The 16,148-nt window shown below is 38.4% G+C and overlaps 1 protein-coding gene across 3 annotated transcripts in view; it reads right to left on the bottom strand.

Annotated features, from left to right (window-relative positions):
* The window catches only part of abca12 (ATP binding cassette subfamily A member 12), a 212,858-nt gene that overhangs the window by 108,872 nt on the left and 87,838 nt on the right, over positions 1–16,148 (bottom strand). For all 3 annotated transcript variants that reach the window (XM_062960972.1, XM_008113539.3, XM_062960963.1), the window contains exons 10-16: positions 15,195–15,301; positions 12,742–12,995; positions 12,540–12,652; positions 9,431–9,555; positions 7,230–7,403; positions 3,756–3,920; positions 1,673–1,874 (exon numbers count right to left, since the gene is read on the bottom strand). In XM_062960972.1, the coding sequence (XP_062817042.1) occupies positions 1,673–1,874; positions 3,756–3,920; positions 7,230–7,403; positions 9,431–9,555; positions 12,540–12,652; positions 12,742–12,995; positions 15,195–15,301 (1,140 nt within the window). The remainder of the gene's footprint in view (positions 1–1,672; positions 1,875–3,755; positions 3,921–7,229; positions 7,404–9,430; positions 9,556–12,539; positions 12,653–12,741; positions 12,996–15,194; positions 15,302–16,148) is intronic.

Raw genomic sequence — 16,148 nt, 5'->3', positions numbered from 1 at the left:
TTCTCAACATTGTCATTCAAATCTAGGCACTTGTCATAGCGATGAATGAGCTTTGCAACTCCTTCCCCATAAAACTCTGCTGCTTGCGTCCTCAACCACTTGTTTCCAACAATGGGGGCGTGGCTGGCAACGTAGCATTTTGGCGATGATGTGCAGCTGTGGGAAGGGGTGACCAGCTGGTTGAGGACGCAAGCAGCAGAGTTTTATGGGGAAGGAGTTGCAAAGTTCATTCATCGCTATGATAAGTGCCTAGATTTGAATGGCGACTATGTTGAGTAGTGGTATTTGGGTGTGGTTTTCAACTGCATATGGTAAATGTTTTCTCCTAAACTTTGTTTATTTTTAATTCAAAAATGTAATCTACTTTCTGAATAACCCTCGTATACAGTAATCAAACCCACCAAAATCAAGCCTTCAAATGTGGAGGTTCGGTTATATTTCAAAACATCTAATTAAATCGCATTGGCTTCCGAAAATGAAGGGAAGGGGAAAGTTTTTCAATATATTTAGAACCACTTATTTTGTCTCAGGTATATTGCCTACCAATTAAATTCAGTACTAATAAGCACTATATTACAAAAGCAAATTTACAAGAGTTGTAAGGATTCGGGTGTCTTCATTCAGAATATGCTGAGTATAACATTGTCGACCTTAACATACAGGCCACCGGAATCTCCACGTATTGTGGCAAATCTGGTGGTGTCCATCAGGGGACATGGGGCACCTGTTGCCCCACATCTCACATTAGTCAACTCACCAGTAACCTCATCCCATAGGGGAAAATGTTGGCCAACAAGCTCCCCCCATTTCTGCTGGTGCAACATGGGAAGCCTCCTGTGTTGCTGCCGCCTCGTCATACACCAATTCCACGAAAGTTTAGCCATGGAGCCCTTGCCAGAAGTAGTATTACATCATGGAATGGAAACCAGAGGGCTCTGTGGCTAAACTATCACTGAACCAGAGTATGCTACCAAGCAATCCCCATCTGGTGAGATCACTAGTCTTAGATAAAAATGGAATTTGAAGGCTGAGAATATTTGGATAAGGATTGACTATGGCTCAATCTGGACAAGGCATTAAAAGATATATTGACTCTTTCACAGCAGAGAGTCTTATTTGGAATCAGGCAAGTTTGTGGTCTCACTGAACAAGATGCATGCTTGGTTGTATCTAGAGCATAAGATTGTATCTAGAACAGTGATTCTCAACCAGGTGTTTTGGCCTACAGCTCCCAGAAATCCCATCCAGTTTACCAGCTGTTAGGATTTCTGGGAGTTGAAGGCCAAAACATTTGGGGACCCACAGGTTGAGAACCACTGATCTAAAATCTCTGAAAAGCTAGACATGCAAAATGCTCTGCAAAAGGCTATGGTTGAAAGTACATCTTGAACTATGTCTTTTCTGATTGCAAATGGGATGCCCATGCTAATGCATAAGGCATGTGGTAACTTGTTCAGTTCGTGCAGTTATTTCTACACATGAATGAAAGTGGTAAAGTCTGAGGTTATTCAGAAAAGCACAACATATTTATGACTAAGTCCTAGTTCCATGAGGCTAAGATAAAGCTATCTCAAATCCCACTGATCTTAAGGAGATTTAGAACTTGCTTCTTCTTGATATTTCTCTGCATTGTGTTTATTTGATTTTGCAAGGAGCTTTGAATTTCACTCACATGAATCCTGAGGAATGCCATATTTCTTCATAATATTTTGCACACGCTCATCTTGTGCTGAAGAATGGTGAACATTCTGTTCTCCAAAATCAGGTAACAGAGGTTGAAAATACAAAGGAGTAATTTCTTGGTTGCAGAAAACTTTGGAGAGGGTTTTTAATGTTCCAGTGTTTAATGTCAGGTTGCTAGCTTGATTAAGTGCCTGTGGAAGCAAATGGACAGTGTACTGTCAGAATGAAGATGAAATCACGTATATGTGAAATAACACTGATGTAGCACCACATCATATTGGGAAATAGCATGGGCTAAGAATGGCTAGCATTGTATGTGGGTTAGGTTAAAGTCAGGTTAAATCTTTAACTGGATCACTTAGCTCAGTCAGAAAAAAATTCTTTTACTCAACCTAGCTTCCTAAAATTCAAATAGGGAGGTGAAGAAAAAAACAAACTGCAGGGCAATTGGTAAATGTTGAAAATAACTACATAAATTATTAAGGAGAGCAACATCATTTTCAGCGCTCAGCATGAAGCTATAATAAACAAAACTGTGGTGGACAAAAGTTTTATATTACATTGCACATATATTTTTCTATTTGAAATGTCTTCAAGGACGTGCTAGTCAATTATGTGAACTGACTACATTCTCACTTCATCTCTACTGAACTGAAACCACAAAATTTTACCCCACTACTAGTATGTGAATTAGCTTACCTATGCCAGAATTTCTGTGTTATTATAAACACTGGATTAAATCTATTTATTTACCTTTCTATCTATTTATCTATCTATTGAGTCTTCTGTGGAGAGAAAAATGGAGTATAAATAAACATAGTAGTAACAGACATAAGCTTTGACATCATTCTCATTGGAATTTTTGCATTTTATGGTTTTTTTTGATATGAGTGATTCTTCCCCTCTGGACTCATATCTGTTACTATAGATATTTTTTCAGATTATCACAGCTATCCTTCTGGAAACAGATTCCTTTGTACTAAAGGCTTGCAACCCATTTTAGTGAGGAGCTGTGGGAAATATAAAGGGAGATAAGGTTTACACAAAGCAATCCCTGATTAACCTAGGTTAGTAAGACCCTTCCTTCCCATACATACTCCTGCCTTGCTCTGCCTGGCACCTCCTCACATGTTCTCTCCTCAAAATAGCTGAAGTGAAAATCTTTTCCAGTATCCACCAGCTCTCTTCTCACCCACCGCTTTTGTCCCTCGGCTCCCCAAATCTGATTTCATTGCTGGCAGGCTTGACTGAATTCAAAGCCTGATGTTGTTCATAATAACCTCAACCCACTTCAGCTGTAGAACAGCTGTGATGCTTCTAACAAAAATGTGACCTAGTCACAGCTATCTATGTTCTAGTAATAATTTGTGACAATGCACTGGGAAACCTATGAAGCTTATTGGGAAACTTCAGATGGCCCTGGAAATAATTAATACATTCTTAAGTGGGACATCAAAGTATGAGTGTATCTCACCAAGAGTCCATTCACATTAGACTATTTTAGTGCTATATTCCAGTAAAGCCTTTGTGAGTAATAATGCATCAACTATAAAATTTCTTCCTTTTACTGAGTTCCCTGGTGCTAGTTTTGAGGACATTTCTACACCAGATTAAAACCTTTGTATTTATCCACTTTATTCATAACTTGTATAGCTGTTAAAATGATTTTAAAATAACTTTAACCATCCAATTTTTGTAAGAATAGTTGTAAAAGTTTTGTTATGATTTGTTGAAACTATTTTTTACAACCTTATGTGAATTGGAGATAAAACATTTAAAATAAATAAAAATGAATGCAATTGTGCTCAAAGCTTCGCACTGAAGTGTACAGTAATTGACATTCATGTACAGCCTTCACTGTAACTTCCTGGATCCTTCTATCCGATCAAAGGTTATTGTTGTTGTTCTTAGTCTTCAAGTCATTTCCAGCTTATGGCAACTCTGGTGAAGATACTAATTTCCATTATATATTGGATAAACTTTTTTATATAATTTGGATATTTTTGATAGGCAATGTTCAAAAATTAGCTTTCAGTATTGTTATCTTTTGCTTATCGACAAGTGAAACCAACCTTAGAAAATGGTGCATTCCTTGATTGACGTAATTTTTTTAGAGAATGGATGGCATCTAAGAGTGGATGAACATCTGAGATAACCTTTTTCTTGAAGTGGTTCAGTTCTTTGAGAAGATCAAATACCTGATCTAGAGAGATTTGTAGCTCCTTGGGGGAAAACATCTAGAATAGACAAAAGCCATAAATATGGTCAAAATCAAACACATTTGCTTATAAGAGGCAAAATCCATGCAAAATGGTTTCAATTAGGGCAATGACAGTTGCTGATAGATGTGTCTTCAAGTTACACAATCCTGGACAAATCAGTTAGAATGATTTTATAGACAAATTCAGGTAGAGGAGAACAAGTCACTCAAAAACTGGTACTGTGATATATTTTCTGAAATTAAGTTTTGTTTTAGAAAGGGCAAGAGAGTTTTTTGAAAATACATTTTTAAAATTTGTTCTTGCAAAACAACAGAGTGGAAGATGTCTCTGCATTTTACCAAATTTAGGCAGTACAACACATTATTCACAGCAGTATTTGATATAGGGAGCCAGGGCTTTAACGTTCCCTAGTGCAATGTTCTTAACAATAGTCTCAAAGGCATCTCAAGTTTGTGGGTGACCATTTACACTTTTCTTGTGACATAGAAAAATATAGGAAAAATATTCACAGTGTAGCTGAGGAGATGGGGCCCTTCTCAGAAATCTGACGGTCTGGCGTGTCATCAATTCTTGAGTCTATAGCACCCCAAATTCTGTCTTACTTGCCACTTAAAAAAATAATAATCATGGAGACAAGAACAGTATGCCTTGTATCTTTGGGACTATATTCTCCAAAGGACAAAACTTCTTTCGGTACTGTTCTATTATGTGGGTGGAGGACAAAAGGGGATGCCAGACATAAATGTTTTTGTTGGTTATTCCTCTCCACACTTTCCATATCATAAATGAGGGTTGTTTCCACGACGGTGACATGGGTGGGGGGAATAACAGGAAAACAGGGGGAAATTGTTTTACTCCTTCAAACCCCCCCCCCATAAAATGGACTATCCTTCTCTGTCTAGCACCCTTTTGGACTCTGCCCGGATAATGGAACAGTTCCCTTTCCTTTTCACATCTCCTCCAATGATAAAGTAAAATATAGATTCATAGAATCATAAATCTGGAAGGAGCCTCATTGGCCATCAAGTTCAAGCCCCTGCTTAGTGCAGGATTTTCAGCCAGATGATCCCAAGCAAAAAGCTGTCCAGCCACTTTTTGAAGATGTCCAAAGAAGGAAACTCCATCACTTCTCTAGGCAATTGGGTTAATTGCTAAACTACTTTTGCTATCAGTACATTCCTTCTAATATTCAATGGAAACTCCTGTAGGTTAAAAAACATTAAACCTGGTTCTAGCCTATCAGGCAGCACAGTACATACCTGTCCTCTCTTCTCTGTGATAGCCCTTAAGAGTTTAATCATGTTCTCCCCCCACCACACACACACACACACACACAAACAAACACACACACACAAACAAACACACACACAGAGTCTCCTCCTTTGTGTGTCTGAAACTTAAGGGACCTGACAAGTCCAGTGCCATGTGGAGAGTATTGTCCTTTAGCCAATGAGCATGGACAAGTCTCCAGATTTTTGTTCTTCATGTAAAGGACTTTCAATGAAAGGAGTATAGTCTAAATATTTGGGGCCAGAATCAAGAACAGAAATTGAAGTGAAACTTTTCATTTTTCATTTTGACCTATCCTACCAAGTCCAGCTTGAAGCAACCACATAAAGACAGGCCATGAAATGTCTGTCACCCTCTGCCCTGGTCAGGCAAATTGCAATACAGGGGGTCTTTGGGATGCACTGAGGTTTATTTCCAGGACATCTTGTGCATTCAAAGATCTGTGGGTGTTCAAATCACATTATATACATTTGTGTAGTAAAATGCTGTCCTTAATATAAAATGAGAATATAAACAGTTGCTTTGGGCATTAAAAATATTTAAAGCTATGGATCAGTGGTTGTTAACCTGGGGTCCCCAGGTGTTTTTGGCCTACAACTCCCCGAAATCCCAGCCAGTTTACCAGCTGTTAGGATTTCTGGGAGTTGAAGGCCAAAACATCTGGGGAGCCACAGGCTGAGAACCACTGCTACGGATGATTGAATCCATGTTTATGGAGAACCAACTACATACAAATAAGTGCCAGCTCTTGATCTGCTATTGTATTATCCAGGAATCAAGACTTAGGAAACCTTTGGGATTCAGTCACCATAAATGAATAACATAGTAAATATAGGAATTTGGACAGTTTAAATTTCCCAGTCTTAATTAGCAGGGGGCGAAGAAGGAGGTTGTTTATTAGGATGTGGCATTGTGGAAGAAAAAAGTTATACACCTAATTTACTTTTGTAATTAAGTATTCAGGCAATAACTCTGAGTGCTTCATTGCAATTTTGAACTGGACTAAAGTTAATTATTACTTCATGAAATTCTACAATGTCATTTGTTTAAGAATCTTCTGCTGTGGGCTGAATCTTCAAAAATATAAAGCCATGGAGACACAGCAATATATTTAGTAGCAATAACAGTAGCATGCAAGCACTGAGGAGAGTGTAATTATAAATAAGGTTCTTTCCAGATATCCTTCTGAGAGCATCACACACAAGTGAGAACACACAAAATAGATACATTAATAAATGTCATAACTATGGATCCTTCCTGTGATATATTCAAAAAGAGCAGAAGACATCATCACAATAAGGTTCCGTCCTTGCTAATGTTTCAGGGGCTAGAGAAAGACCGTGGGCAACTCGAGACACTCCACAAGCCGCATACCCATACTCCTCCATCCCGTGTGATGGGAAGAGTGGAGGAATTGCTATGAGGAGCATGGCATGCTGTCACTTCCCCCATCAGATGAGAGAAAGCACTAAAATAGCACTAAAAAGGAGAAAATTGCAGGAAACTTAACCTATATCATGGGCACTGCCTGTGATGTAGACATTTCTAGAAATTTGTGACACCCAATGCAGGATGCCACAAACACGCGTAAAGGGGGCATGGCTGTAAAATTGGATCAAAGAAGTGGAGACCAGAGTGAAATTGCCTTTAAAAACCCCATCTGATGAGGTCCTTGGATTAGGCAATGTAGAAATATATTGACAACACATATGTGATGCTTATGTGGCTCCAAGTCAACTAAGACTTATGGAGGCCCTATCCAATGGTTGTCCTGATCAGATTTATTTAGAAGAGATTTCCCATTGTCTTTTAGGCTGAGAATATGCAGCCTACACAAGCTCACCTAGAGGCTTTCGACAGCTCAATTTACATTCAAAGCCTGGTCTTCAAGAGTCCTCATCCAACATTCAAGCCACCATACAACACTGACCCTTACAACATATAAGAAGATGCACATACATATACATATACATATGTGTGAGCATGCCTAGATGACTTAAAATATGTTTTAGAATTGCAACTTGTTATGCAAACCTTGTACATGAAGTTGTAGACATCCAGGTAATGAAGAAATGTGACTCCCAAAAGATAAGACTTGTGAGCCCTTTCTGTGAGTGATAAGTGGCAGAACTCCTTTGCTACAACTTCCAGCTTAGCATCTGTAGCGTCAACATAGCAGAACTCCAGCTGGAGTATCTGGAAAATCAGCTGTATTGGCACAGAAGAAAAACAGGTTTGTAAACAGTGAGCTCTCTCAGTAATGAGGATGAATTAAGCAGTTCTCTCTTTTAGAACACTGGCCTACGCCACCTTCCAAAGTGGCTGACACAGAAGTAGATGTCCTTCTTTACACAATAGTCAATATACTGGGGCCTTCTTTAATGTGCTTACATACAAAAACATCAGGTAAAAGATTATCTTTCTTTGGGCCTTTAGCATTAACAGAAGCCCTGTTACCTCTCCAATATTTTGTGAAGAAGTTGTTCCAAAATCCATTACTACTCCTTGGCTTCAAAATGCTCGAGGCAGAAAACAAAGAGCAGTTGATAGGAGCTTAAAATGATCTAAGTAAGGCTTTAGTTGTATCTACACTATAGAATTAATGTAGTTTGACACAACATGGCTCAATGATATTGAATCCTGGGACTTCTTGTTTGGTGAAGCACCAAACATCTTTGGCAGAAAAGACTAAAGACACTATACAACTACAACTTCCATTTTTTTGTGTCAGGATTGACCCAAGAAACTACAATTCACTTCTGGTGTGAGAGAATTGGCCGTCTGCAAGGATGTTGCCCAGGGGAGTCCGGATGTTTTTGATGTTTTGCCATCCTTGTGGGAGGCTTCTCTCATGTCCCGCATGGAGCTGGAGCTGATAGAGGGAGCTCATCCATGCTCTCCCTGGGTTGGATTCAAACCGGCAACCTTCAGGTAGCAACCCAACCTTCAAGTCAGCAGTCCTGCCGGCACAAGGATTTAACCCACTCCACCACCAGGGGCTCTATTACAATTTCCCTGATTCCATAGCATTGCACTATAGCAATGAAAGTGGTTTCAAACTGCATTTAATTCTACAGTATGGAACCAGTGTTTGTTTCCTGTGATGCATATGCATTCTCCTTCTGCCTCATAGTCAAAGCAGATTTTCTGTGGATGTTCCTAATAATTCAGAAATGTGGTCAATCTGATTACCAGAGGCAAAAACAGAATGAGTGTATATCCCATCAGCAGCTCCTATTACCCAACTTTTCCCTTAGTTGTAGGATAGGATTTTACATTCTTCTATATGGAGGAATACATTATAAGCACTAATATGGAAAAACAATGGTGGAATTCCTGGAAAGCATCATCTTGTTTTCTGCAGATGGTTACCATTTTTCTTCACTCTGTTTTGTTCAGTCAGTATGCATTGATAACAAGCCTTCTTACAATAAGGACTTCTATTTTAGTAGAGCTCACATTTGAAGATCTTTTCACCCATGTGTCAGCATTATATTTTATTCTGATGGATCCATAATTTTTTAACAAGAGCTATTGACGAGCATGTGTGTTTTTGTGTATGTGCATGTATACTAGAGAGGTATATTTTCTTGTCCACTGTGGAAATTGTTGAAAACCACAGGACTTTTCACTTCTCAGGAATTTTTGTTTTTAAAAATGTTGGTTTTGCACAAAATCCATTAAATTTTGTGTGAAATACAATTCTGGGGCAAAAAAATAGTGCCTTTACACAAAAATGAAAGGTTTGACCTAGAGAGATTTTTGCAAGAAAGTTCTGAAATTCAAATGAGAATGTAAAGACATTAAGTCTAGTCATTTCTGACTCTGGGGGTAGGTGCTCATCTCCATTTCTAAGCTGAAGAGCTGGCATGGTCTGTAGACATCTCAAAGGCCGTGTGACTGCCGTTACCTTCCCACCGAAGCAGTACCTATGATCACATATGCATGTTTTCAAATTGGTAGGTTGGCAGAAGCTGGGGCTAACAGCAGGAGTTTACCCCACTCCCCGGATTCAAACCAAGGATCTTTGGTCAGCAAGTTCAGCAGTTCAGTGGTTTAACCCGCTGCGCCACCGGATAATTTTGTCCAATAAGGGAGAGTCTGCAATTTTTCTCTCACATGAGAAAATGAAACTAAGGACTATTTAAAGCCTAACTTTGCATAAACATATTTGGTACTGTGAGACCTGAGTGAAATAGTCAGCCAAAGATATACAGCCTTAATAATAAACTTGCCTGTGTTCTGTTTTCTGGAAGTGGCATTTCCAGCAGTGCGTTGATGCTTTCTTCTGACATTCCTACCACACTTCTGAGATCGTTCCTGAGGCTGTCTTCATTTCTGAACAGATCTATTAACATGTCTTTAAAATAGAAATTAAAAATTAGTTTTTCTTCTAGAAACCACACTGTTTACACAGAGTACTTATAGCAGGAATATGGAAAGAGGAGAAAATGCCTCAAGAGTGTCACCATGTGGTACATTTCAACGTGAAGTAACTCAATGGATTTAGTCACATTAAAAAAATGTTTTGCATTCCTGCAACAAGAAAGATTGAGGCGGCTGGATCATTTTAAAGCCACTAGTGTTCAAAATTAGACTAGATTTGTCCCCTGAACATTTTCCAGGCATGTACAAATAATACAGACTTTAATAAACAGTTAATTAGACTGTTTTCCTAATGTCCAAACAGTAATCCCTCACTTGTTATATGTTGCCCAACTCTTCCATTTCATAAGCTTAAGAATACTAATTACAGCTATCTAAATTTTCTCCCATTCCTAAATCTTGTTGGACATATGTATTTCATTACTAGCAATGAATTGTATTTGCCATTTTACCAAACCTCACTGGGCAAAACATCTATTTTCCATTTAAGCACAATTTAAATCCTAGCTGTTAGTAATAAGTTATTCACTAATTCTATTATTTCCCTGCCTTACAAAATACTTCACTTCAGTGATGTGGCTGATGGGCAGGTGAATGACCCTCTAGTGATATGGTTGATGATATCAGTCCATAATAGTATTGCCTGAGTAGATATCCAGTATTATAACACTATTATGGAAATGAATCACATTAGCTTTACCATTGGGGGTTCATTTACCAGTTTATCCTCCAGCATGATACATTCACCATCTTTTAATAATGTCCTCCTGCTGTCTACATAGACCAAAAGTAGGTCAGACATTGATACAAAAACTAAATGCATAGCATCTAGTGTATGTAACAATAGATTTCAAAAACTAATGGGAGAATGTTTCACTCCCAGACCACCCAATTGCTGACCTGAAACTTATATTACCCAAGAAAGTGATTTCAAAGGAAGACTCAGCATAACATTGCTCAATTTGAAGTTCTACTATATTTTCTGGAATTTATTCGACACCAAGATTTCAAGTGAACTTTGGAAATAGTAGAGCAAACCTAGGCTGTCCCTGCTGAGATGCTATATTGACATGGCTCCATCTCTATGAACCTAACTGCATTCTGTGGAATACTAAGATTTGTAGTTAGATCAGAGGAATTCTCTGAGAATTCTAAAGTGCCCTTCCAAAATACCAATCCTCTGATGTCCTAGGACAGTGGACAGACCTTTTAGTGTTTGAGTGCCCAAAGTGGTGGGAAGAGGGGTTGGGCACTTGAGGGAGTGAGTAAGGAGTGGCAGGCAGGAAAGCAAGTGGGGGCTGGTGGGAGAGCAGGGGGTAGGCAAGCATGCAAGTCAACAAGCAAGCGGTAAACAAGTGGGATGGTGGGCGGTCAAGTGGGGGGCAAGCAAGCGGGGGCAGGCAAGTGGGTGATGGGTAAGTGAACAAGTGGGGTGGGCAACTAAGTGGGTGAGTGAGTGGGTAGTTCTAACATATGTATTATACCAAAAGATCAATTTAGTTTCCCTCCCTTATTTGCCACATCCTTAAGATCTTTCTGTTCAGGAAGGTATTTAATTTGGCCAAGTAACACTTTCTTATGTGTCTATTGTTTGAGATACCATCTGTAGCTTTCAGTCACCTAATTGGAATTTGCTACATCTTATGAGTTGTTTTTTTGGGGAGGGAAACAAACATATTTGTAAACTATCTTGGATGCTTTTCAAGGTGGAAAGGTGGATATAAACAAAAACAATTTAAACAGGAGCTAGACATCTCTTTCACAGAGAAATTATTTTTTTCACTTGTCAAATTGAGTAGCAAATCTAGCCCAGAAAGTATACAGGAGAGTGGCAGTTATATCTGGTACCTGATGCATGTGAAACTCTTATTCATTTCTCTATCCAACCATCTAAACCCATGGTACTTCAGATAGTTAGGTAGATGCTTTCATTTTCAATCCATTTAAGGTTTTAAAGTCAAAATTTAACAAAATGGCACAATGCATTGCATGTATTCATAGTTTCAAATCACTTGATGTTCCCAAACTGTTTTTAGTGGCAGGTAATAACGGGCTGTTACCTAAGCATTTCGACTGAGAATGGTGCTTGTTGGCTCAGGGCTTCACTAGCAAAAGGTTGGGTTCCACTAATTTCCACTGTAGAGTAAGTCTGAGGACAACCTGTTTCCAAAAGTGGCAGAGCTATTTTTCAGACTAATATTCCTCACTCTTCATTTTTATGTCTGTTATATACATAGGAATGACTCAATATAGGTAATCACATACCAGAGAATTATTTGCTAAGTTCATTCTCAAAGGAAGCGATGAGTAATATCAGCTTTCTTCTTCCCACTGTGAAAAAGTCTTCAAAATGTGTGCAGTGTTCCAAAACCTACTTGTAGTTAAGGACTTATTCTGCAACAAAACTTATATGTGGCATTTTTGCCCAGAATACAGGACATCAATTGAGTAAACAGAATTTTCTACACAGAAAATATTTATGTGCAGAACATGTTGTTCCCACACAAAACAATGCTGTAGTTGTTTATATAGCCTATGTAAAATGTGCATATTTTGTGCTGAAATTGGCATTTTCTGCATAGAAAAAAATGTGTGTAAAAATATCATTTTGTGGGCAGAAAATGTTGTTTCTAGCACAGAAAGTGTTGTTTCCCGAGCAACATAATACGCCTGGAACTGTGAAATTTCCATCAGTCTACTATTCAAATGGCAATACTCAAGAAACACATTTTGGCCACTTTTCTCATATTTTAAAATATTTTTTCTATCAGATGTTTCTATCTATCAGACATTTTATATATATGAAAACATTTAAATGCAGTCATGTTATTGCAACTACTCTAATTGGGACAAAAATCCAATTTGGAAAAATTTGCTAAACATTTGTTTGCTTGTCATTTTTTTTTAAACCCAGGTGGAAACTTTAAAATATATTTTAAAAGGTACATGGAAAAATACCTTGTTTTCTGGAATGTGTTATATTCTTGGTGATATTCAGTATAGAATTAAGAGAAGCCATATATGCAGAGATATCCTGAAAATATTGAAGCTTCGGCACATTTTCTTGTAACCTTTTAAAAAAAGAAATATATATATTAGTAGTAATATTTATTTTGCAAATTAATATGCAAAACTGCAGATTACTTTAAGGGGGTCTTACCAGACAATTTGCTGCTGGAGTTTTTGGGGATTCCCAATTAACATTTCCTTGAATTCTGCAGAAACACTTCTGCGGTTAATGGAATTGGTCACTACATGATCACTTCGTTCTAGATGGTGTAGAAGCTTCTTGTGATATTCACTTTCATCACACAGCTCTACAAAATTAACATCAGGAAGCTGGCAGGTTTGCTGCAATGACTTGATTCTCTCAGAGTCACAAAGGAGTGATGTCAAGTTTTGCAGGTGAGCTAACTTTAAACATAGCCAAAAGAAACACAAATCAGTTATTCATATATGAATAATAGTAAGAGTGATAAAGCTGTGGAATCCCAATACACCAACTTCTGCACATCAAGATGGACTATAGGCCATCGAGGATACCACTGTGAATGATGTTACAGTAAACTCAGTCATCAAACTCTGCCACTCAGTACTTAATCATAACATATGTGTACCTCCAGTAATCACATGGTACCACAGGAAGTAAATGTCTTTGTTGCTGACCTGGAATCATGCTTTCTCAGAACAAACACCCAGAAACCTCGCTCTGGGAGAGAAGGCAGGATATAAAGTCTTATTATTATTATTATTATTATTATTATTATTATTATTATTATTATTAACCCTAAAATTACTTGAGCACATCTTTTTCATTTGGCCACATGGAAAGCAAGTAATTGAAAAGTCCCACCAGGATTTCAGCAACTTCTGCCTACAATCATTCCCAATCTGGCATAATCCACACAACAAATTAACTTTCATAACATCACTGTGCAACTATACAAGGGACATAGAATCATAGAAAAATAGAGTTGGAAGAAGCACCCCTGACAGATGGCCATCCAGCCTCTTCTTAAAAGCCTCCAAAGAAGGAGCCTCCACCACTGACCAGGGCAGAGAGTTCCACTGCTGAACAGCTCTCACGATGAGGAAGTTCTTCCTGATGTCCAGGTGGAAGTTTAAAGCCATTGTTCCGCGTCCTAGTCTCCAGGATAGCAAAGAACAAGCTTGCTCCCTCCTCCCTATGCACCAAATTTTGTCATCTAAGCACCAAAGTTTGTCATGCTACCAAATCTGTTGCTTCCAGCCAAGCCTTCCAATACTACCACATCTGTTCAGACCCACAAGACAGGGACTCAAAACTCTTGGGTTTACAACAGACATTACAATCATAATCTAAGGAGATTAAAAACAAATCAACACGGCAAGATTAATACCTGGGATGCATCTGCAATGGGATAGGCCAAAAACACAAAACGGTAGAACATCCCTAGTGGTCACTTGCATTTAAGCACATCATCAATGAGCTACAACTAGTCCTGTAAAATAACTGCTACAAACCCAGATCCCAACGCTGTTCCTATGTCTACTCAGAAAGCAATATTAAAGGGCGCAATTATATCACCCATAACACCACAGAGGTACATTCACTTGCTCTTCGTCCAATGTGAAATATGCCACTCTATGCCAGTGATACCACTCACTGACTTTATACTTTATATTGGAGAAGATAAATGAACAATTTTTGCCATTATAAAGCAGTACTAAAACCAGTTGATATTTTTCGTTGACCATTTCAATGGCTGCCCCAAGACTGTGGAATGACCTGCCAGAAAAGCTTCAACAGCTAAATGAGCTGTCAGAATTTTAAAACCATCTAAAGACCTATCTATTCCAGCAGGCCTACCCAACCAGTTTCTAAGCATTAATTTTAAACTTGTGTCTTTTGTGTATTTTAATATGTATTTCATAGAAATATGTTTTAATATGTATATGTATCTTTTATAAAATACATTTTAATACATATATTTGTGGTATTTTTACAATCTGTATGTGTTTTAATTATTCTGTTACCTGCTTCAAGCCAGAGGAGAGGCGGGTAAGAAATAATAATAATAATAATAATAATAATAATAATAATAATAATAATAATTTTATAATTTTATTCTATACTAAGGCATTTACAAGTTGTGGTTCTCAAACAAAGAAATTACAAAGAAAGACTAGAAAGAGAAACTGCAGAATTTAGTTATATTGACAAATTTCAATCTATTAGCTGAGTTATGAACAAAAACAAACTGCATATATAACAAAATGAACCTTCTCAGAGAGGGTTTTGAACCCAGAGAAACTGATCTTTGATAAGCAGATTTATTGCTTCAAAACCCATTGACGGTCACATTAACACTAACGTAACACAGGCTATAAAGACCTGAAAGACCTGCAGCACCTCACCAAGATTTTTGAAAATTTAAGGCAAGGGTCACAATGTGTACCTTACAATACACCCCACTCCCACAATAATATCAATATAACGGTATTAAATCTGACAAAGTGAGTTTAGATCCCCCAAATCTCAAGCTAAACTTCAAAACCAGTTAGCCTTAAACATGCGGTCACATTTCATCCCCCCCCCATCCCTTCCTCCTTTTTAAATGTAAAGCTACTTACTCTTGACATCAAGATTTCTGAAACCATTGAATATTTCTTGTAAGTATCATGAGGGGATAAAAGAACACTTTCTAGCTGTGCTATCTTTAGCATGCGAGCAGAATTTTCTGGAAGAATAAGAAACAATGGATAATTAACTTATTAGTCTATTTCAAGCAATTTTGTTATATTATTACTACCTGCCTAAGTGTCTATCAATAAAACTCAGATATATATCCTTCCCCACAATTGCAGGTGGAAATGAAGTTGCAGAAGGAGCAAGACTGAGTTTTAAAATAGCCAGAACTGAAAGAGTTACCGTAAGCATTAGGCTTGCTCAAATAATTCGTTTTCCCCGTTACCCGTTATTAATTCGTTATTTTCGTTAGTTTTGAAGCAATATTGAACCTTGGTTGTCCAAACGCCTGGATATCGCGGTTTCGAACCGCGATTGGCCGTTTTCCGTTATGGCGCCTTTTTTTTCGTTTTTAAAAAATGCTTTTGCAAATCACCCAAACTTGTTTAATGGCACTGGGGCAACCTAGCGTGTTGTTGGCACCTTGTGGCCAATCAGAGAGCACGTTAAACCAGGGGGAGGGGCTGGTAGGACGTCCTGAAAAGAGCCTGCACTCAGCCTCGTGGCTCATTCGCACCGGGGATTCTGAAGAGGGTGGAAGGGAGTTTGGGCAGGCAGGCAGGCAGGCAGTAAACTTTGCTGCGTCACAGCCTCCTTGGCTGTTTTCTAGAGCTGAGCTAGGCTGAAGACCGGGAGAAAATTTTGGGTGGGTGAGTTTGGGAGGTGTGGGTAAACTGTTGGGTGTTGGGTGTTGGTTTTATAATTTTTTGCAAAGGGCCTGTGGGTGTTTTTTTCCTCACGAGATTGGCGTTTGCAATTTTCCCACACGGCCAGCAATTATTCTGCTGCGCCTTTTTTTCTTCTAAAGGGTTTTTGGAAACAAGGGAGCCTGGTGATTT

Source organism: Anolis carolinensis, chromosome 1, assembly GCF_035594765.1.
Source record: "Anolis carolinensis isolate JA03-04 chromosome 1, rAnoCar3.1.pri, whole genome shotgun sequence".
Classification (NCBI taxonomy): Eukaryota; Metazoa; Chordata; class Lepidosauria; order Squamata; family Dactyloidae; genus Anolis; species Anolis carolinensis.
This window is presented reverse-complemented; position numbering and strand designations above follow the sequence as displayed.